At 43.8% G+C, this 24,221-nt stretch overlaps 1 protein-coding gene across 2 annotated transcripts in view; it reads right to left on the bottom strand.

Annotated features, from left to right (window-relative positions):
* Positions 1-24,221, bottom strand: part of LACTBL1 (lactamase beta like 1) — a 402,757-nt gene that overhangs the window by 230,321 nt on the left and 148,215 nt on the right. Inside the window, exon 1 of one of the 2 annotated variants that reach the window (XM_085614877.1) lies at positions 3,525-3,660. The exons of the other annotated variant lie outside the window; for it this stretch is intronic. Coding sequence (XP_085471003.1) covers positions 3,525-3,527 — 3 coding nt within the window. The 5' untranslated portion in view covers positions 3,528-3,660. Of the gene's footprint in view, positions 1-3,524; positions 3,661-24,221 lie in introns of those variants that run through there. 2 annotated transcript variants of the gene reach the window in all.

Below are 24,221 nucleotides of genomic sequence, written 5' to 3'. Positions count from 1 at the left end.
CATAGGAGATCCCCTTCCTCTTTGCATTTAGCCATTACGCCAGAGACACCACAAGGTCAGCTTCAGTGGTTTTTTTAACAAACATTATGGGAACTGCCTTAGTAAAATATTTAAAAAGCATAGATATGTTCTTTCCCATAGATCCCACCCATTAGAACCTCCTTTTACATGCAGATATCCTTTTCAGGTAAGTTAGGTTGGTGGCAAGGAGGAGGCCAGCAGAATTGGATTAAGATGGAGAGCTCTCATCATCCACTCCCCATTAGGCCCAGGAGAAAGAGGAAAGGATCACTATCCATGAATAGCATCAAAAGATTGCCCAGAGGAGGAGGTGCTATATGGCTAATTTTTATTTACAAATGGACAATGATAGCTTCCTTGGAGAAATACCCAGAGGCAGGAGGCGTGATATGGGGCAAAATCTGAGCACAAGCAATTTGCTCTGAAGGTTAAATCATAACATCTATTAAAGAATGTGCTTCTCTGTGACCAGTTCAACGCTCAGCATCCTCAATGGTTGCCACAATATTCAGCATAATGGCTTTCAAACACTTCAGCCTCATTTAAGAGTTATTGACACAGCAGCTCAGTAAGTCACTTTGTTGCACTGCCCTGCGTCAAAAGGAAAGGGCAGGTATGTGCAGTATCTTTATGCAATACAGCGCCTTCCTGTCCTTTTCCGCTGGCTTGGAGCTGTTTGGCTGCCTTGCACCAATGCAGGAACCCTTGCACTATGGTGTAAAGGTGTCTGTGTTGTTGGCAGGATTGTTTTTGTGCAGGTACGAATACCTTCCTGCACAAAAACAATCCCTAGAGGTGTTTTCTTCTTTCTATGTGTGCTGCAGAAAAGAAAAGGGAGAAACAAACATATTTCTCCTCGTTACACCTGCCCTGGGGAGGTGTACAGTTTTGATGCATTCCCAGGTTTACAGATCCTTGTAAATCGGGAAATGCACCAAAACTATGCCTCCCCGACGCAGTGTAAGGCAACGCAGCAATTGCGCTGCATTGCCTTACACCATATCTACGAGGCCATGTAAAGCCACGCAAAGTGGCTTTGCGTGGCCTCGTAGACATGGATCTGCACTCTGCATTGCCGGAGAGTCAAAAAATGTGATGCACTGGCGGCACAGGGGACTTGTAAATAAGCCCCTTTACCGATAATCTTGTATTCTATGCACTACAGTAAGAACTGCTCTCTACTATGGGTCTTTGCAAGTTGTAAGGTAATCTGTGGTACCTAAAAGAAAACAGTTATATTAATGCATTCCCAAGTTTTTTCCTATCTAGATTGAATGACAAGGTACTATTACACGCTTGTACAAACTGGCTCTTTTAAAATAGTGGTTACTGCCACTAGACCAGACCTTCAAAACACTGCATACACATTTTCTTAATATTTTCATCCAGAGTCAGACTGGGACAAAAAGTAGACGGGGGCACCAAAATAAAAGTGCCCTCCCATTAGTGAAAGAAGTCGATAAAAAAGTAGTCCACATTTGCAAATCGGGGCAATTGTGAACTAGTACTGGCATTCTGTATAGGAGTTTTACAAGGTAGAGGAGACCGAATGCATTTGTGCTTGCTACAGCAATGCAAGGGAAATTAATAATAAAAAATGGGCCACAAGATCATAACACAGGTCCACATACAGTCACAAAATCGGTCCACACACTGACATGTCAGACCGTCCATCACCCAATGCCTGATTGCCCTATAGGTCAGTCCGACATTGTATTGTCATACACCTCCTTAAAACTTTCACAAGATGTGCCAGGGGTAACCATAGTGACTCGTACCATGTACACACAGACCAGCACTTGTATTCCACTTCCTGCAACTGTCCTGTGTTCGGTCCTTGTAATCATCTCAGATCAGTGTATTCACACAACATGCCCAGTTCTTAAGAAACAAAGGTGCAGTCGAGTACAGAAAGCCTGACAGAGACTGCCTCCATTATAATAGGGTGACCGGATGTTGAAAACCAAAAACTGGGACATTTAGCAAACATAGAAGAATGACTACACTTTTACATGAGTTGAGGGGCACAAAATGACTGAAATGACAGCACGCATCAACATAGAAGCACAAACAATGAGGCACTAACGAAACAGATTAAAAGCAACAATTAAACCTAGCCCCACGGTGTTATTTAAATTGTGCTCTGAGAAGAGCTGCAAACTCGTCCTGGCTTTGAGCACATAAAAACCTGCTAATGTTTTCAGTTGATCTCTGAAAAACCGGGACATGAGATAAATCTCACACAATCTGCCAGGACAGCTGGTGAAAAAACAGGACTCTCCCTGCAAGTCCAGAACGCCTGGTCAACCTACATTATAAGACGTCCCCTATGAGCAAAACTGAACATACATGGGCTAAGTCACAAAAGCATTTTGGAATATTTAAAGTAGTACTCCTGTTGTCATCTTTTACATATGCTCACTAGCCTTTGTAAATTAGCCCCAAAACATCTAAATGGGGTTTAAAATAGAAATATTCAGAGGTTATCCATAAACATTTACTACAAATAAAAAGGACTGTGACCCATTTGCACTTTTAGTAATAGGGAGGGACATTTTGGGGCTAACTCACAAAGGCATGTAAGAGTACACAAAAGAGTACGTCAGTAATAATACTTCCAATACACATGAATACTTTCGTGAATTGACCCAACTAGCTGCAATTCCTGTTCACTGTTTGGTTATTATAAAGTTTGTAAAATGTCCACCACCGATTCCTCAAACAAGTAAAGGCAACATCAGAGATAATTCCTTAAATCTAAACCTACGGTGTAGCAATGTGTCAACAGCCTATGGTACAGAGATGCTAGTTTGACATTTATTTATTTTATTTTACTCTGAGATTTTTGTAATGCACTACAAAAACCTTACAGTTGTCTCAATGCATCATAAGCCTGATTTCTGCAGGTCGGGCAAAATTTGCACCAGAGTCTATGAGTTGAGTTTCCTCCATCACTGAGCCTATGGAGGAGGAAATTTCACAAACAAATTCTCCACTGGATGTTGCACTACCTTCATGAAATGAAGAAAATGAAATTTTGTACTTGTATAGCGCACTGCTGCACCAGCGACAGGGCGTCCTGGCGCTGTACTCATACCGCTGTGGGACCCTTCCTGGCTTTCCCTGTGAAATGTCCACTCCTGGGCACCCCCATGGTGAAGCCAGGCATCCCCAGCGCTGTTGGGGCCGTTGTGGAGACTAAGCAAGCTATTGCCCAGAGTTGCAGAGTGGGACCCATGATTAGAGTAGGCACCGAGGCGAGAATTATCAGGTCCGAGGAAATTAAGCCCAAGAGCCGCCGAGGCGGGAATTGAACCCTGGTCACGGGCCAGATCTCTGCATCAGGGTCTGCCGCTGTAACCATTGAGCCACACTTCTCCATAAATCAGAGGGTTTGCTTAAAGGCAGACCCTTGGTCTCCTAACAAGAGCCCTCTGAAGAATAAACTACTTGAAAGGCTTCTACATTTTTTAAAAATATAATAGTGATAAAATTCTGCTTACCATTTCAGATGCCACACCTGCTTCCCGGGAGAGTACTGTGCATTAGTAGGGAGGTGAGATGTAGCCATCAGCGAGGTGGTACCCCACTTTCACATCCATCCTCACAGGAGGACCTCCTTTGCCTCGCGGCTCTCTCCTCTCACACAATTCCTGCTGCTCTGCTGAGATCGACATCAGACTGCTACAATCCAGGGATTTTCTCTGCTAAATCTCAGCAGAGAGGTAATTCCTAATCTGCTTCTTTCAGATCTCTGATTTTCAATCCGAACCTGACACGCTTATATGAAAACAGTTGAGCTGAGAGAAGCGATTGAATACATGTAAAACGTGTTGACAGCACCAGTAATGGAAAATGGTGGGGTTATAGGTGATTTGTCAGATCTATATGTATTTGGTCTGTTTTATATTATATCCCAATATCTGGCCCATTCGTTTGCTGCACATATCATTTGCTTATATCATTAACTATATTTCTATTCCTCATTACCTCGCGGTTGTGCGCGTGCTGGTGGGCATAGAACGTTGATACAGGCATTTGGTTAGGTAATTGAGATTCATTGGGTGTGTGGCGCACCAGCTAAGAGAAAGCAATAATGGCTGCTTTCTTTACTCGTCTGAAGAAGAAATTACAGACTTTATTAGGTCATTAGTCTTTATTTGGCACTGAGGGAAATTGATATGGAACCAACAGCGCGTGGTTGGTTGTGAACATTGTGCGTCACACTTGTCCAGCTTTCCATTGATTTAAGCATCACCTCCAAAGGAAGAGCAGCCGGAGCAGTGAGCTCGAACAAACATGAGTGTGAGCGGTAAGTTCCTAACTTCCTAACTGACCAGTGAATAGACGCCTGTTGTGAGGTGTACGTTGGCTAGATCTGACATGTCTTATCAGCACAGCAGCACGTCAGATATGTCTAACAACTGAGGGCCTCATTTACAAGAAATTGACGCATCAGCATTAATTCGTCAGTTTCCTTGCGCCAAATGTCCTTGCAACACCATGGATGCACTGTATTTACAATAGAAGGCTCCATGGCACAAGGATTAACAGATGTGTCAGAAATTCTGACAGATCTATTGGCACAAAAGGGACACATTGCTGGAGATGGTCGGAAAACTGATGCAATGCCAGCAATGCCTCAGAACACATAGGTGAGTCCCATTATGAAAGCCCTGCATCATTCCTTATGCCTGGTCTGAGCAGGCGTAAGGATTTTGATGCAGTGAAGTCATAGAGTGACGCAGTGAAATGTTGTAAATTGCACCCGTTCTACGTGACGTTTTTGCATGGGAACCCCAACCCTGCATACATTATACCTGGTGCAGGTATAAAGTGACTCAGGGCTCTACAAACTGACGCATTTGCGTCAGTATGTAGATATGGCACAGTGTGGCACACTGATTGCACCGCAGCTGCAAAACAAATGTGAAGCAACGGCAGCGCAATTGGCTTGTAAATAAGGCCCCAAGTGTTTTGGCTTACTCTCCCATTAAACGCATCTGCTATTTCAGCAACAAAACCAATATTCAAAGAGGTAGCGTTGATTGACACATGCCTAGAGACTGAGATGAAATTTCACCCTGCTCATCTTCTGTTAAGCAAGCAAAGCAGTTCATTACTAACCCAACACTGCACTAATGTTGACCCACTTAAGTGGAGAGTACTTATTTTGAAAACAGCCACCCCATTACTGTAATGGGGAATGCTGTTACCATGGCAGAGACATTTGTAGAAATTCAAGTTGAAAACTCTTTAATTATATTGCACCCTCCAAAGAAAGAAAAGAATTATTAAGAGTGTTTGTCTACACAGAAGCAGAAAAATGATGGAAAACACTTTGATACACTGTCATGTATTTTTATGAAAAGGCACAATTTTACAACACCTTTAATCACATACTTGTTAGACACAGCCCACACTTTCAAAAGTATGGATGAAATGATTCATGATTACATTGTAATGTGAACAATCTCCACAAACGCACAGAAGAGTTTTTCTTGCAACAGGGATCCTGGGGTCAGATGTACGACCGTTTTTAGCGGTCGCAAACGGGAAATCGGCCTGTTTGTGACTGCTAAATAGGTCTGTGGCATGTTCAAACCCTATCTTGTTAGTTGGTAACCTATTACTGACTCGCAAAATAGGGTTTGCGACTCGCTATTAGGAAGGGGCGTGCCAAGGGCGTCCCTTCCTAATAGTGAGTCGCACTGGTATGTACGATTGTTTTGCAACCGCAAATGGGGTCGCAAAACAATTGCAGTTACCACCTACTTCAAGTAGGTGGTAAGACAGTCACAAATGGGGAGGGGTCCCCAGGGAACCTCTTTACCTTTGTGTTGGGCAGCAAATATATTTTTTAAGAGCAGGCTGTGGTCTCACGGACCACTGCCTACTCTTGAAAAATAAAACAGAAACGTTTCATTTTTCTTTTTTGAATGCATCCAGTTTTCCTTTAAGGAAAACGTGCTGCATTTTTTTTTTAAACTGCTTTATTTAAAAAGCAGTCACAGACATGTTGGTCTGATGACCCCAGCAGGCCACCATCCCTGTGAGTGCTAGCCATTCGCAATGGATCAATGGATTGCAAATTGCGACCGGCCTTATAAATATTAATGAGGCAGGTCCTTTGTGACCCATTTGGGAATCGCAAACAAAGTCTCAGACACTGTTGTACATTCCACTTTGCGAGTCGCAAATTGTGAGTCGGAAAACATTGCAATTTGCGACTCGCAAAATGGAATGGTGGTACATCTGGCCCCTAGTTTACAAAATGTGTCAGTAATCGTTTAATTGTGGGACATTTAGCAAAGGGTATAACAATCCTAAAAAAAACGAGCAATGGTAAAGGAAAAATAAAGGTAATGAAAATGAGTGAATATTGTTGTTGTTATCTGTAAAACACATTGACAATTCTTAGAATGATATTGCAGCAGTCAAGTAATGTGGAATTTGCAGGAGAAATTGAAATTTTTCAAGAGACTGCGGAATAAAAGTGCTTGAACTGTAATAGCAGTAAACAGGAAACAGAGGAACATTTGGAAGAGTTGATAATAATGTTTAGCAAGCACGATGTGGAAGACGGAGGAATCAATTGACATATAATGCTAATGTTGCTACAATGTGCACTACAGTGTTAGTTGATATTAGGTCTGGAATAAGTTTAATTTTTATGGACTCTTATGTAGGGGTGGATAAAATATTCCGTTCCACCTGCGGAATTGGTGGGATTTTGGCAACTCTGCATTACACTTGTAACGTGAAATTCTGGCTAAATTCTGCTAATCGCCGCACAGTGGAATTTTTTCTCACAAGAGGCTCCAGAATGGTGAGTTGGCAACCGCAATCAAGATTATGCAACCCCTATCTCAATTTCCGGACGCTAAGAGGTCATGCGGGTAGATTTTTCAACGTGGGTGGTCACGGCAGGCTGTAACCGTTCGCAGTCAGAAGGCTGCTGCTCAAGTTAAAAATCTATTCAAGCTGCATCAAAATCACCTCGAGTAGCTACACCCTCTGGCACACTGAGTGATGCCATTCGGGCTGAATTTTCAGCGTGCAATGTGGTACAGGTGCTGAATCACAGCACATGCGCGCGACATGCCTATTTCTGCCCGTTGGTGCAACTCACGGCATTCAATTTGCTGTTGTCTTGGTTAACAATTTTACTAAGGAGGTTGAACTGCAGTTTTATTCCAAGTCATCCACTATAGCCTTATAGCCCGCCGTAGCGGGCTATACCGGCTATTAAAGGCCCGCTGCAGCGTTAAAGGCCCGAGCCGAAGGCGAGAGACTTTAACAAAAGCAGCAGGACTTTAATAGCGGTATAGCCCTGCTACGAAGGGCTATAAGGCTATTAGAACATTCTGCCACTAGAGGGCAGAATGTTCTAACAAATTAAACAAAGGCTTCTCGAAGCTCAAGGAGATTTAAATCCCCTCGAGCTTCGAGAGGCTTTTGTAAAACATTGGAATGTTGCTCTGTGGGCCTTTACCGGCCCGTAGAAGCATGGAGCACTCCATTGTCTACAATGGAGTGCTCCACATTCCAATGTTCTAATAATGGTTCAATTTGCTGTTGTCTTGGTTAACAATTTTACTAAGGAGGTTGAACTGCAGTTTTATTCCAAGTCATCCACTAATGGTTCAATTTGCTGTTGTCTTGGTTAACAATTTTACTAAGGAGGTTGAACTACAGTTTTATTCCAAGTCATCCACTAATGGTGACATTGAGTTCATAAGGCATTTGTTTCAAGGAAGAGTTTCTAAAACAAATAGAAACAGATATTAGCGTGCAACATCTGCTACTCGAAAAGAAAAACTTCTGAAGGGAGAGAGCAGTTGTCCACATTAAAGGTTTTTTAGAGTTTGGCATTTAGGATACTGTGTCAAAACAGAGTGAATATTTCATCCACTGTATTGTAAGTGCCATAGCCTGTAATACACTTGTAAAATAGTGGAGGTGACATCCGCCACACTTGTTACAGAGTATCCCAGCCGTCAAACTGTAAATAACACCTTAAGTCTTAATTATATCGTACTAACAGTAATTGGCAGGTACAGCTTGGCAAAGACACATTAAGGAACCTTTTCAGTTCACCTGCATAGCAGGAGGGTCTGTTTAGGAAGGTAGCTGGTGTGATGTTCTAGACCTATCTAACTAGACCCTATAAACCAGAGATAAAGCCCTGTTTCAGTTACCCAGGGGAAGATTCACTGACTCTAAGTTATGCTTGTATTGAGTTAGGCTGAAGGAGAGGTGGCAGAATCTGAGTATGTATGATTTGATTGTAAGCAAGGGGTGTGTGAGTATGTGCTAAGAAATAACAGTATCACACATGTATAGCAGTGACCTAAGTGAAAATCTGTGTTGGTAATCTTGTGTGTATCAGACTTCTGGTATATAAACCTCAAGAAAAGATATCTTGATATCATAAACAGTTGCTAAAGAGAGTAGAACTGGCATATGTTTGGACAACAGTTCATGGTTGAATTGCGCAAATGCAATGTTGGAATGATGGAAAATGAGACTTGAGAACAGCAGAATAGATTAAGTATTACAAACAAATATTGAATTCAAGAGTAATAGGTCTCTTGGTGCTGAGGAATGAGTGAAAGATGGAGAAAATACATTTTTGTGAAGAATAAACTGAAGAACTTCGGGGTTGACAGTAGGATGTTGGATGGCGACCATTCAAGAAAATTTAAAGAATGTATATTGAACTGCTTTTTCAAAAAGAGGAAAATTATGTAATGTATTTCACTTGTAATACTAATATTCATATTACCATTCCCCTTTCCTTCATGCTTGTGCACAGGCTGATGGGCTTAGAACCTTGGTCGGGAGGGATTCGGAGGCTGGTAAACGAACAGTGAAGATTCACTGTATGATGACTTTCAATTAGTTGATCACAATAATGGTTGCTCTGTTTACAAATCATTATTTGCAAAAAGGAGGAAAATGATGACATAAAGTTTTAAATCCCCACCCTTGCTCTCCAGGTGGAGATTAGATTTGATCAGGTGGTCAGAGGCAGAGTGCACAATATTTAGAGAACCTTTGTGCTGATCCAAAAGAGAGGAACCTAACTGGGACTAGGGGAATGATTTTATTAGAGCTGAAAAGAAATGCTGATGACATATCCCCATACACACCCTCTTTCTAAAAGTAGGCAGACCACTTGAATGTGGTTCATGACAGTTGTCTGTATGTACGATGCCTCTAGCCTGCTGCTATCTCTATATGCTTGTTGACCCTTTGGCCTTTAGAGTGTCACTGTAGTGAACATGCTAACATTGTAAATATATTATTATAAACACTTGTGAATATTGAAACTTAACAATATTAATTAATTTATGTCATAGATGTCAGGACCAACTAGAAGTGAAAGTGACTTACTTAAATAGCTTCCAGAACCCATTTAAGTTTTTGATTTGTCATACTGTATTGACAACTGTAACTTGCCATTTGGCTAAAATGATTCTATGTCTTAAAGCAATAAATATCTTTTAAAAAAGTAATCCTTCAAGTAAAAGGCAAATGCTAAATAATCTAAATAATCAGTTTCTATTCATAAATAGTTGCACTTGAGCTCCAACCAATAGTCTGACTCGGATTTAAAGATGGCCCCTGTGCCCTACGTGGCCAAGGGTATGCCCAGACATGGGTGTCTGCTCACTTTGCCACTGGTACCAAGCTTTTCCCAACTGATGAGCCCCAATCAGAAAGTAATCAGTCTTGGTTTTCCCGTGATCCAGTTCAGAAAAAACCTGGCTTGACAGCTGGGTCTACTGAAGCGGGGTCACGGACGATTTGCCTATGGCTGGTCTACACTGAGGTGGCATGGTGGGCAGAAGAACAATAGGTTGGAAACTACCCTTAGCGATTGCTAGTAGTTAGACAAATTGCAAGCATTCCTCCCATCACCTTTAATGTGTTTGACCCTAAACTTCAGGCCTGAATTGTCATCTAATAATTAATTTCCTGTCGATGTGATGCATTTCTATGGCAATTATTTCTAAAAGGGAACTGTTACTATAGTTTTATAGACTGGAATCTGAAAACCTTTATTCTCTATCCAAGAGCCTGCCCCTGGGCCCTTGCTTCCTGTGCAGTGTAGGACACTGAATACAGGAGATGTGTAGGCAGTCCATATGTTTATGTAGGTCTGCAGTATTGGACCTGCTTTTAGGGGCCGGGGTTTGTTTAGGTGTAGCACCACTCAAGCTACAGGCTCACCTAATGGAACTCACTTGATCCATGAATGTTGAACAAAAGTAAGGAGTCCTGCTTCATTCAGGTTTTTCTGATTTCAAACCAGACACATACATTTAACTTTAAAATGCTTTCAATAGAAATTGAGAAAGGAATTGGCTTCACTGGGTTGAGCAGCAGCTCTGATTACCTATACACCATATGGAGCACAGTTAGTCCTGGCCCTTTTTGCAGGGTTATCCCCAAATCTTTTGCCTTCTTCCTCCTATTTGTTCTGACCTGTTTTTGTTGTTTATATGACTCTGGGCACTTTACCACTGCTAACCAGTGCCTAAGTGCCTATGCTCTGTCTAAGTTGTATCGGTGCATATTTGGTTTACTAGTAAGTCCCTAGCAAAGTGCACCATGTGTGCCCAAGACCTGTAAATCAAATGCTACTAGTGTGCCTGCAGGACTGATTTTGCCACCCACACGAGTAGCCCTGTAAACATGTCTCAGGCCTGCCACTGCAGTGTCTGTGAGTGCAGTTTTAAACTGCAATTTCGACCAGGCAAGTTCACCCACTTACCAGGCCCGAGCCTTCCCTTTTACTACATGTAAGTTACCCCTAAGGAAGGACCAAGGAAGCCCTATGAGCATGGTGCAGTGTATTTAGAAAGGTAGGACATGTGCTGTTGTGTTTTACGTGTTTAAATAGTGAAATACTGCTCATTTCATTTTTCACTACTGCAAGGACTATCTCTCCCATAGGGTGATTGCCTTGAAATAACTTCTAAGTTTAATTTCCCATTGGGAACAGATAGAGATTTGGAGTTTGTGATCTCTGAACTCACAATTTAAAAATATATCTTTTGTTGAAGTTAATTTTTAAATTGCATCATTGGAAAGGCCACTTTTAGAAAGTGTTCAAAACCAAAATAATTGGTGGCTGCATTTTTTTTTAAACATGATTTGCTTCTTTGTGTATGTTATTAATATTTAATTTATGATGGTTATATGTTGTACAAGGTTTTTGTAGGTTTTGTATTTTCACTGGTGTCACTTGTTGTGCCAAAATGCTAATTAATGTATGAAAAGTGATGTAGTCATATGTCCTAATTGATTCTAAGGTCATGTTTCTTAAATAGAATTAACTTAATAAGAAAGTAAACCTTATCAAAAAAACACAGCCACCAATTGTTTTGGTTTTTGCATGTATCTAGAGTTCCATGGTGGTTGTAGACAAGGGCCATACCCCCTGTTTTCACTTTTAGAAAGTGGGCATTTTCTTGCTTAAACATTCTTTTCCTCTGCCTGTTTGTAGAATCCACGCCTGAGTTGGCTGACAGTTGGGCTCTTGTGTATTCACCCTAGACAGTCACGCAAAGGGAGCTGAGGTGTGCCTTGCATATCCTGATGGGCCTTCCTGAGCTAGAGTGGAGGGAGAAGTTGTCACTGACAGGGTTACTGACACCCGGATAGGGCTGTGCCTGTGATTGATTGATTGATTGTGAAACTTGTATAGCGCAGCTTTCGCCCTACGGGCATCTTGGCGCTTTAGACTGAGAAGACAGCATCAGAGACGGCAGAAGGAAGGCCGAGTGCGCATGCCTAGATTAAGCTTTAGGATATAACCAGGTCTTAAGTCCCTTCCGGAATTCAAGTAAGGAGTTGCACTGTCGCAGGTTCGCAGGGAGCTTGTTCCACTCGCCAGGAGCTACCGTGCTGAAGGCTCTTCCGCCTACCCTCATGCGCTTGAATCTCGGGACCACCAGTAGACCAGCTGTAGATGAACGTAATTGCCTACTTGGTAGGTAGCGAGCAAACCTGTCCTGTAGAGGGGCTGGACCAAGTCCGTGCACTGCTCTAAAAGTTAGACACAAGGACTTGAAGAGGATCCTTTCTCTCACCGGGAGCCAATGTAAGTCCCTTAGTGCTCTGGTGGACGAGGAGCGGCGTTGCCTTTCGAGCACCAATTTGGCTGCGGCTGACTGAATCCTCTGCAATCCTTGGTGGACATACTGCGGAGCCCCTAGATACAGGGAGTTGCAGTAGTCAAGTCTGCTTAATACCGTGCTGCGCACCACTGTAGCTCGCGACTCCCTAGGGAGCAGAGGTAGAATTCTCCGAAACAGCCGCAGCAGGGCAAAGCAGACGTTAGCAGTCTTACTAGCTTGGGAAACCATCTGCAGATCGTCGTCGACGATTACCCCAAGATTGCGGACCTTCCTAACTGGTATAAGGGGTCCTTCCTCAGGTGTGAGACAGAATTCAGGAGGAAGATGTTTGGGAATCCTAAATGGTGAGCAAAATACCACCTCAGTTTTACCGCTGTTAAATTGAAGAGAGTTCCTTCTGAGCCAATCCGTAGTCTGTTTCATACATTGATGGAAACGATCCATGGCCAGTGCATCTTCCCCTTCAAGAGAGAAGGCCAGCTGCGTATCGTCAGCATAGTTCACCAAGCTGACTCCGAAAGATTTTATTAACGGAAACAGGGGCCGCAGGTAGATGTTAAAAAGGATGGGACTAATTGCGGATCCCTGCGGCACCCCGTACGCAACTGGAGACCTGCTAGAGGAGAACGGTGCCAGGGTAACTACCTGCTGTCTGTCCTCAAGGTCGGAGCGGAACCATTGCAGTGCTCTGCCCTTTACACCTATCTGCCTCAGCCTCTCCAGCAGGACAGGGTGGCTTACCGTAACAAATGCTGCCGACATATCAAGGAGTACTAAAATCATAGCACTCCCGTTGTCGGCTCGCATTCGAAGGTGGTCCAGCATGGTGATTAAAGCTGTTTCGGTTCCGTAACCAGGACGGAATCCGAATTGATCCCTATCTAGCAGAAGGTTCTCTTCCAAAAACTGAGATAGGGTCTTGCTCACAGATTTTTCCAATAATTTCACCGGGTACGGCAGAAGGGAGATGGGCCTAAAATTGGCTGGCACCAAAGGGTCCAGGTTCGGCTTTTTTATTAGTGGGGTGACTACTGCTAGTTTCCAGCGACCTGGAACAGATCCACCAGTTAAGGATTGATTACAGATCATCCTTAGCCAAGGAAAGGTGTTACGTCCATAAAGCTTCCAGATTTTATGTGGGAGAGGATCTAGAGGAGAGCCAGACGACACGCTTTCAGTCAGTTTATCAAAGGTTTCATGGGAGAGAGGTTGAAAGCTGTCCAAGATAGCAATCGTTTTGAGGTCTCCATCAGCAGGACTGGTTGTTTCCTCAGGGCCATCCTGGATGTTGACCTGCAGATTATTTACGATGTTGGAGATCTTTTCCTGAAAAAAGAAGGCATTTCGCTACACAGAGTTTGCGAGGGGGCAACTCTATTGTTCAGACAGTCCGGGTTAGTAAGATCACGAACGATCTTAAAAAGAGCTTTGGACCCGTTAGAAGCCTGTGTAATGGAATTAGCGTAAAAATCTGCCTTCGATCTCAGGATGAGAGTTTTATATTGCAGTTGTATTTGTCTTAACACTTTTTTATCTTCCTCAGAGTAGTTTCTTCTCCATTTTCTCTGTGCCTGTCTGCGAGAGAGAATAAGATGGTGCAGCTTCTCATTATACCAAGGGGCAGATCTTTTCCTTATCTTTTTTAGAGGCTTTATAGGAATGCAGTAGTCTAATAGCATAGCTATATGTTTCGTAAATGACTTATAGTTATCCTCCACGGACTTATTGGGAGAAAAAAGATTAACGTCAAGGGATGTGATCAAAGAGTCAGCCTTTGCTAGTTTGGCCCATTCTCTGTCCAGCCTGTGAGAGTACTGCTGGCTAGACGTATTCTTCTTACATGGCATCGCCAGACTCAAAAGGATGAGAAAATGATCCGTCCAATTCAAGGGCGTAATACTAGATACTTTTATTGTGTCTGGATTGGCAAAAACCATATCCAGAATGCGACCTTTCTGGTGGGTGGGACTGTCCTCACACAAAGCTGTTTCCACCCCCTTGTAGTGTGTCTGGAGCCAGGTCAGGGGTCTTGTACACTACAAAGACTTCCCTTTGAAGTTTGCCTACTTCAAAGGCAGAAAGGGATATACATATTCCACCTCTGACACACCAAAATCAGAGCACTTCTGGACTGAGGACATTCTGCCAGGAGGAAGAACTGGATTGCTGCCAGGAGATACTGCCACTTTGTTCTGTGCTTTGCTGTGCTGGCCTGCTGCTGCTGCTTCTGTCCTGGAATGAAAGGACTGTACTTTGCTTTCTAAGTCCTGCTTCCAAGGTTCTCCAAGGGCTTGTGTGTGCTTGCCTCCTGTAAGGAATTCTCAGGGTACTTAAAGACTTCCCCTGCATCTTGCTAACATCACCTGAACTTCCCTGCTGGGAGTCCTGATTGCCGATTGTGGTGCCAACTCCAGTTCCTGGTCCTTGGAATTGTGTAGCTGGTGCTGCAACTCAAGATAAAGCAATATTGATGCCGCCAGCGACGCCTCTGCTAGCACCAGAGCAGAGAACGCCGCTTGTGAGGAGCACGACACACCACCCGACTTACACCGCAGCCCTGGTGTTGCTGACGACAGCAACTTATCAACGCTGACTTCGTCATCGAGGCTGCTGCCTGCACCAGAGCTTAGGGCACCGCTCGTGAAGAGCATGATGCCCCTCCCTGACTTACACCGCAGCCCTGACACCTGTCAACGCCAGGGCCTCAGCCTCATCATCGTCAATACCCGACGTGAGTGACTCTCTGCACTCATCGACACCGCATTGTCTCAAGAAATTGCCGCCTCGCCGCCAACAACACATCACCTTGGATTAGTGCCTGTCACGATGTTCAGATAGCCACGGTTAGAGCGATTGTTTTCTAGGAGCTATATTTTTACAGTAATCTTTTTTAAAGTGATATCGCAATTTATCTATGTTGGATATTTGTCATTTTGGTGTTGTTTTATTGAGGTAAATCTTGTTTTTTTCCTAAACTGGTGTAATGTCCTTTTGTAGTGTTTTCTCTGTGTTACTGTGTGTGTGTGTGTGTGTGTATGTGCAAATTCTTTACACATTGCCTCTGAGATAAGCCATACTGCTCGTGCCAAGCTACTAAGGGGGTGAGCAGGGGTTATATTAGTTGTTTGACTCCCTTACCTTGACTAGAGTGAGGGTCCCTACTTGGACAGGGTGCACACCACTGCAACTAGAGACCCCCTTTCTAACAAGAACCCTAGAAATATAGGAGCTTTATACATTCAGAAGGGACCACAACCTAATGGTACCAAATCACTATTCATATACACCGCTTACATTCAGCAGGTAACAAGGTCCCAAACCTGACAGGAAGTACAGACTTACAAAGGTAGAACTAGTAGTCAGTCTTCCCACTGGTGTGCAGGTAAAATGTCCTGTATTCCATGACTCCTAATAAGCTTGCCTCAACTGTGGTCTTGAGGATGGTAGGCATCCATGATAAAAGGAATTCTGCTTTGGGTGCACTCCTATGGGCCAAAAGATCTAACACTCTATGTGTAAATAATAGTCAAAATCTGCAGGGCACTTTGTCAAGAATTATGACACAAGTCTCCTGCACCAGAAAATATGCCTTTTAAGGTAGACGTAGCAAATGAGGAGGAAGAAAGCACATAGGGCCAGATGTATCAAGAATTGCTTTTGCGATTCTTAAATAGAGAATTTTACCGATTCGCTATTTAAGAATCGCAAAATGCAATTTATGTAGGATTTTCAAAAGAAATTGTGATTCTTACATATTCCTTAATAGTGAATCGCAAATTGCGATTCGCTATTAATTCCTAAAGGCCTAGAGGCCCGTAGGAATGAATAGGATTGCATTTTTTAATTTGCGAGTACCAAATAGGTACTCGCAAATTGTGCATGCAATTTCAAGGGTGCAAGGGTGCCAAAAGGACACCCTGTTGCACCCCTGAAATATGCATGCGTGCCACATGCCACTTAGAACAATGCTAAAAAGTGAATTTTTAAAGGAATTTGCAAATTACCACCAACTAGAAGTTGGTGGTAATTTGTGATTCCTAAAAGCCAGGTCGCAATTTTTTCTTGCTTCCTGCATTGCTTTTAAGGAATCGCAAATTGTGATTCTCTAAATGCATTCGCAAAATAGGTAATCGCAAAATTTGCAATTACCTATTTTGCAAATGCCTTTTGGGATGATACATCCCAAAAGGCTCTTTTCCGGTCGCAAACGCTTGATACATCTGGCCCATTGAACCTTATTTCATTTAATGGCAAGTGGCAGAACCCGGGTCCTTAAATTTCTTGCAAGATGTGGAGACCATCCTACAATAGTGTATCTCATGAATGAATAATCTGCAAGATGAGGGGACCGTCCTGCAATAATGTAACTCATTAATGATTACTCTCATATTTTCTAAGCTCCACATTGTCTACCTTCAACATAAAACTTTCAGATACTTGCTTGTCAGACTCTGCCATCTGGTGGATTCAGTCTTCTTGTGTAATGCCCTTCAAAGCAGTCTGCTCACTTGTGCCAACCACAGGCATCTAAATTAAATAGGCAGTCCAACAATGTGTCAACTATAGGCACCTCTAATATTTGCCAACCACTGGCATCCAGTTTTAATTGCCCAATGTGTGATTATGGCAATATACAGCAAAACGTTCTTCATGTGAGCTACCTGCTTCCTGTACCAAACATAGACAGCATTGCAGTGTCTTCTTCAACCTTTTTCTTACACTACCAATAGCTTGTTTCTTTGGATTTTACATCAACCTCAGGAGAGCCTTTTTTGTTGAAGTACTAACACCCATTTCAGAGTGTATTTATAAAACTTGTGACGTGAAATAGTGATATATGAATAACAAACTTCTGAAAAAGGCATAAGAAGGTAAATACAGATGCTCACATAGGGCAGCCACCACCATAGTCCCCTGCAGGCTGCACCAGTTCACAACAACCATGAATTGGCGATAAACCCTCCTGTGCCGAACAGATAAAACTTGGCACCTTGATTCTGATTTAGTGCAGCAACTGAAAGATTGCAGGAATACTGATGACATATGGCTGCCTAAAGCAAATGTTATGCCATTATACCAAATAATAGGGCATGCTGTTACCACCAATGGATGGTGGTTGAACCAAAGAGAAGCTTCCACAAGTTGTGAGGCAACAGGAAGAGAACACGTTTGACCACTTTAATAACTGTGAATTTTTGACTTTACACCCAAATCATTTCAACACCCGAAGAGTAACTATAACTTTCATCAAACCGGTCGTAGTCTTCAATATCAAGTAGGGAATATTGTCATACCTTAGTTTTGTAGCCATAATATTAAGTACAAAAATACCACAAATGCCAGTAGATAGTCATAGTTAGGACCTAGTTTCCATAGAAAAAGGGATGTTTGTTTTGCTAATAACTTCAACAAATATTTGTGAAGTGTTTATATATATGCAAATTTGAGGGGCAGGTTAAAGCGGGAGGCCTGCCCGCTGAATGTTTTGCAAGCGTTTTGAAAGCATCCAGGGTTTGCTGGAGTATTCACTCTTGCACTTCGAGAATAGGGAACCATCACAATGGTGAAATGAGCAGGTACTGACATTTGAATTAAGTCAACGAGGAGCATACAAGGATGAGTGCTATGAGAATTATTTGACATAACTGTTGTCGTTCAGCCCTACAGGAAATTCATCCACATGAGGCAATAAAAGGGCATTGATTTTTCAGAATAATTACCAAAGCATTTAAAGATTATGTACTAAAAGGGAGGATGCAATGATGCCTATTGACAGGCGCAAGGCATTCTGGAGATTGTAGCCCTGTTATTATGGGGACAGTAAGAACATTGACTTACCAAGTCGCAAATCAGAGAAAAGATGCCTTAGCAGTACAGTGACTGAGTATGGATCATTATGAATGTCATGTGATCCCCCAATAATTTAACAACTGTGAACTTTATTGTCAGTGCCTCTTTAAGATCTGCACTTCAATCCTTCCTTAATGTTTGACATTGCAGTGTATTTAAAAACGATAAGCACCAGCCCCTCAAATTTACACATTAAAAAGACCCAGCTGGGTTGAAACGCGTTATGCTGCTGGATTACCTGCTACAATAACAAAGGTGTTACCAACCATTCCCGATTGGAGGGCTTGTTTCTCACACTGTGGAAGTGCGTTAGTTTCCTGATGTATGTATTTAGCGGTGAGATTACTACCAAGCCCGACCCGTAATGATAGGCGTCCATTTCCATCAAGGCTCATTTGGAACATATATATATATATATATATATATATATATATATATATATATATTCACTAAAATGGAGTTATTTCAAGTAACTATAACTCGAGCCCTAGGGTCACTATAATTCACCCCACCCCCCGCCAAGCATAGTTTTTGCATCAATAATTTTATTGTAAATGTTACAGTGATAATATCAATGAGGCTATAGAAGATCACTGATGTAATATGTGGGGTAATTAGCTGATCATGGTGAGGACATGAGTTAAAGTTATCTTGGGGCACAAATATAGGTACTTGAAATATCTCTAACTATAACACCTGAATATCTATGGTTTTGTCTGTGTAAATTCAGAACCTAACTATAACGTCCATGTAACTTTTTTTTTTTTTTTAGTGAATTCCTTAGGTTTTTTAAAGGCTAATTCCTAACTGTAATTCCCTGGTAACCTTTGTTTTTTCCAATCATTTTCTATGGTTTTTTTAATGCAGCAGAGGTTTCCCGCAGGGCCTGGCCTGTAGCAAGGCACTGCGGCCAACCCCCCATGTGCTCCAAATTCTACACTGTACATGGCCTTTGGCCGCACGCAGCGGGGGTTTGGCCGAAGGGCCTCTCCCCCAGTTTTGCTTTGTCTTTCTTTTGGGTTGTTTTCCTTACTACTTTCTCCTTCTTTCCCCTGTTTTTCTGAGTGCATTCTCCTGCTTTTGCTTCATTTTTTACAGCTTGCTCCTGTTTTTCTGAGTGCTTTCGCCTGGTTTTGCCTCTTATTTTACTGCTTTCTCCTTCGTCTCCCACTGTTTTTGAATGCTTTCTCCTGCTTTCACCTCAGTTTTTACTGTTTTCTCCTTCCTTCTCTCCTTTTCTATCCCCTGGGACCACCACCTCCCCGGGAATTAATGTAAATATTGGAGGGGGCTGTGTGGTTCACCCTCCATATGCTCATTTGAGCCCCGGGAATCACTACCTCCCCGGGACTTCTTTTTACAATGGAGGGGGGCTATGTTGACCTACCTCCTGGGGCTATTTTAAGCTCTGGGGACCACCATGTGCCCGGGGCGAAATGTGTAATTTAAAAAATATATAAAGGGGTTTGTAGGATCCCCCAGGGACCACCACCTCCCTGGGTCAAATATTTAATTAAACTGGGAGGGGGGGGAGTCTGTGCAGCCTCACTCCCGGGCCGATTTCGACCCCAGGGACCCCATCACCAGGGCCTGGCCAAACTTCAATAGGGGAGAAGGGCCACGTGGCCCCTCTTCCCAGGCCGGTTTCTCCCCCAGCGAACTCATACCGGGGGCCTGGCCATGTTTCTGTGGGTGCTCTGGAGCCTTTCCTGGGCACCCAGTGTGCAATGGGACAGCGGGTGGAGCTTGTGAGAGCCGGCATTTCTCTTGCATGCAGAAAGTTGCTGGAAATGCAGCTCCCAGTGTACAGGAGCAATGTTTCCATCTAAAAACTCAGCTTTCTGCAAGCAGGAGCTGTCTCACAGCTTCCGCATGCAGAAAGCAGAATTATGTCTGATTTGTCTTGGTGAGAGCTGTCAGCAAAAGCAATAGCTACCTCTGAGGGTGGGCACCTCGGGAGGTAGCAGGAGCTAGCCCTGAGGGGGCTGTGGTCCCCAGGGCCATCCATGGCTCCATGAGGGGGGCTGCGCAGCCCCCCTCGATTGTAGTTTTTAGCCCCAGCTAATGGTGGTCCCCCGGACCACGTGGCCCTCCATAATTTAGATTGAATTACCCCGGGGAGGTGGCAGTCCCCAGGGAATTGTGGGGGCGCCTGGGCCCCCGCATTCATTTTATGCTAAGCACCAAGAAGGAGACGGACCCTGGGGCTGTGGGGGATGCCGTACAGGCAACCCTTGCATTAATAGTAAATATTTAGCCCCGGGGTGATGGAAGTCCCCGGGGCTGCAGGGGTGGCCATATGGACCCCCTCCAAATAATAGTAAATGGTTAGCCCTGGAGAGGCATGGGTACCCCCTTATACATTAAAAGCAGTGACCGGGGAGGTGGCGGACCCCGGAGGCTATCATAAGTCCTAGGAGGGCCCACTCCTATTTTAATGGTATGCTCCCGGACCTAGCCCACCCGTGGGGTTAATTAACACAAGTACAGGAGTCGCAGTTGTTTTTTTTCCTGCGAATATCGCAAAGTTGCTACAATTTGCTTTTTTTTAAATGCCTTTTTGGCCTGATGGGGGACCCCAGGTCCAACTTTAGGGGGTCAGGGTACTCCTACCCTGCCCCCTTTTCTAGTCTTTTAATGTGTTTTTTTTTGGGCTGAGTCCCAAGATTGCTGCCAATACTTCCTGATTGGAGTGTTGGCAGCGAATCACAGCACTGCATTTTCGTGCACAAGCTCGTATTTATCCGAGAAGTCATTGCGGCCGAAGATATAAAATTTGGATATCCTTTAACTTCCTTTCCTTTCTCTAAAACTACTGTTTAACCAAATGCCCCCAGGTGAAGTGCACTCTCCAGGTCTTTATTTACAAAAAAAGAAACTGCTTTGATTCTAAAACAGCATACGGCAGTACCCATGCCAACGCGTTTCCGACTTGACGTCCTTCATCAAAGGCAACACATGTAAGACTGCCACACTCCTCTTTGTTTATCCCCTAGATTATGCATCAATCTCAAGTGAGCTGCATGCTGGTAACAATGCATTGTGAGTCCCAGTATAACCCAAGTGGGTTGAACTGAAACATATGTCCAAAAAAAATGTTTTCGCTGCCAGTGTCCATAGTGCCAGTCAGTTTCACCATCTCCTGCCAACCTGGTTCTGTATATCGTTGTCCGCATTAACATACCACAGACCCTTCTGGCTTACCACGGTGGTGCAATTTCTTTTTTTTATACATACTTTATTGAGGACCTTGACATCACAACCAATGCAAAAATTATTACAGAAGGTCATTTGTTTTTTGTACAGTTTCAACAATACAATTGCATGAATCCACCGACCAGTATTCAAACATCATGACCGGAAATTAATTCTGTATACTATAGAATCATATCTAATATTTTCATAATCGTGAAATAAAGTCATCTAAATATCATGAACTTGTAGCATTTATATATTTCCAGTTAACCAAACAAACCTATCTATGCCCCCACCCTCCCTATCCCGCCCAACCCGTACTCCTGGCCTGAAGACGCTAATGAAGCTGGTAGCCTAAGGGAACTAATAGGGTATCGCTAGGGGACCTACATTACCCGTGTAGTGTTGTAGGTACCTCAGGTTGTGGGATAATCGAGGCATGCGATCATAGAGCCGCACCGTGAGTCATGGTGTAGGGAGGCACGATGGGGGTATTAAATCTAGTAGCTCGAGGTCGTGTAACATAATGTTCCATGTCATGGAGATGGGATGTTTCCGTAACCCTTGATCTTCCTCCCTCCGTAGGGCTATGCTCTCAGCCTTCCCCCATTGTATTATGTCGTCTTGCTAGCTGGATAATGTCGGGCACCTGGGGGATTTCCACCTCATGGTAATGGCTCGTATTGCCAGTATGAGGGCCAAGTCTATGAATCTTAGTTGTACCTTCTGTGGACCTGTAAGTCTACGAAGGCCCAAAAGGCACTCCATGGCGCAATCTGAGACAGATAAGTGTGTGACCTCGCCTAGGGATTGCCGAACACCTCTCCAGTAGTCCTGGAGGCGGGGGCATGACCAAAGCATATGATGGAAGTTTGCCTCATCCCCTTTATATCGAGGGCAGTGGTGGTGTGCCTCGGGGAACATGCGATTGATCCTCTGTGGGGTGAGGTACGACCTATGGAGAACCATGGTCTGTATAAATTTTAATCTGGCATTACGGGATACTCTTTTAGGGTGTTTAAGGATGCACTTCCAAGCCTTATCCGTGAATTCAATGTTAGCATCCTCAGACCATTTTGTTCTGAGGGATGTGAGTGGGATTTCCGCGTGTGCACGTATACCCGTATATATCCATCTAACTAGGTGTCCCCCATTCCCCATATAATATAGAAAGTGAAGTTATGCTGTGGAGGTTCTCTACGTTGTGGGGCCCATGTAGTCCTGATGTAATGGGAGACCGTAGCGTGCAATAGATATAAGCATGGTGGCTCCCCTGTAGCTTGTACGAAGGAGTCGTGGTCAAGTAGATTGCCCTCCCCAAAGAAAGCTCCAACATCCTACACTCCCGTCTCTATCCAGGCACTGATTCTGGTCTTTGTAATCCTACCCTGCGGAGTGGGGATACCTAGTAGTGGGTTGTTCGCCGAATATGGGGTCACTTTAGAGGTATATAATAACGCCTTCCTCCAGCACTGCAGTGCCATCCGTTGCAGAGGAGGGCTGTCTGTAGGGATTTTGATGTGAGGCAGAAGTAGGGAGTGCAGTGCGCCTCGATCTAGGTCTCTGGGTGTGTAGCCAATTTCTTGTAAATTCTTCCCAGCCGTCCAAAAGGAGAGCCATTGGAGCTGACTAGCATAATAATATGCCCTGAAGTTGGGGACTCCCAGGCCTCCGCCACCAGACTCCAATTGGAGTTTCTGCAGGCTCACTCTCTGCCGGTCCGCCCCCCAGATGAGTTCTACTAGTATAGTATTCAGGGTATTAAAAATAGACTGTGTAACTACAATAGGTATGTTCCCAAAATAGTACAATAGGCGAGGGAGCATCACCATTTTTGAGATAGCGATACGCCCCATCACCGATAGTGGCAGAGAGGTCCACAAAGCCACACTAGCTCGCAGGGCAGTTACGGCCTTTCCTAGATTGCCATCTAGTTGATCCAACTGTGTTCTATATATTTGAATACCTAAGTATTTGAACGTGGAGCGGGCTATCGGCAGGGTAAACGTGCCAAATCGTAAATCGTCTGGGTATGGTGTGTCTAGGAAAAAATAAGCCAGGGATTTTCTCGGGTTTATAGCAAGGCCCGACACCTGTTCAAAGGTGGAAAAAATAGCGTAAATATAAGAGGATGTCATCCCCATAAGTTGAAATAAGATGGGTCTAGGTAAGGTAAGCACGTAACCCCAGGCGAGAGTAATCTGTAGTCAGAGAGGGTTTTCACTAGATATGTGGAATGGCAGACCTGTGTGACAATGGAAGTAGAGCAGAGGAATCTATCAATCCTGGTATGGAGGCTATGTACAGGCGAGTAAAACAAATATTCTTTATGAGTAGGGTGTAGACACCTCCATACATCTGCAAGCACCCAACCTTTTGACCAGTTAGTTAATATGTCGGATAGTTTACGGGCATTCGTACCATGTAGTGGGGGATGGGATCTGTCCATATTCGTGTCCATGACTGCATTCCAATCCACCCCCAACACCCAGGGGATACCATCCCATTCCGCTAGTACTGTATCTAGTCTATGGAGGAAGTGGTCCTGGTCATAATTAGGGGCGTAGATACTGCCTAGAATCCCCAGTGAGCCATCGAGCGTACCCTTCAGGAGAATGTATCGCCCTTGGTCATCTATGCGGCGCTCTAGTTCGACAAAAGGGACCCCATGGCGACCCATATGGTCGTCCCTCTAGCAAAAGCAAAGTAATTTGTAAAGTAGACCTGACCCCGCCATTTCTTGCGCGTTTTTTGTGCTTCAGACTCAGTTAAATGGGACTCCTGTAGGAAAACTATATGCGCTTTGCGCCTAAGGAGATAAGCGTAGATACGGTGCCTCTTCTGAATCGCCCCATCCCCCTCACATTCCATGTTAATAGGTTGTAGGACCCTAATGTGGCAATGGTTCTAGGCATAATATATTAGCCTGCATGAGGCTCCAATTTAGATGGAGCTGATAGGCTAACATCGACCAGGAGTCCCCTTTCCCCATAACATTAACAA

Source organism: Triturus cristatus, chromosome 1_2 (assembly GCF_964204655.1).
Source record: "Triturus cristatus chromosome 1_2, aTriCri1.1, whole genome shotgun sequence".
NCBI classification, from domain to species: Eukaryota; Metazoa; Chordata; class Amphibia; order Caudata; family Salamandridae; genus Triturus; species Triturus cristatus.
Note: the sequence above shows the minus strand (reverse complement) of the source record. Positions and strands in the feature narration are given on the sequence as shown.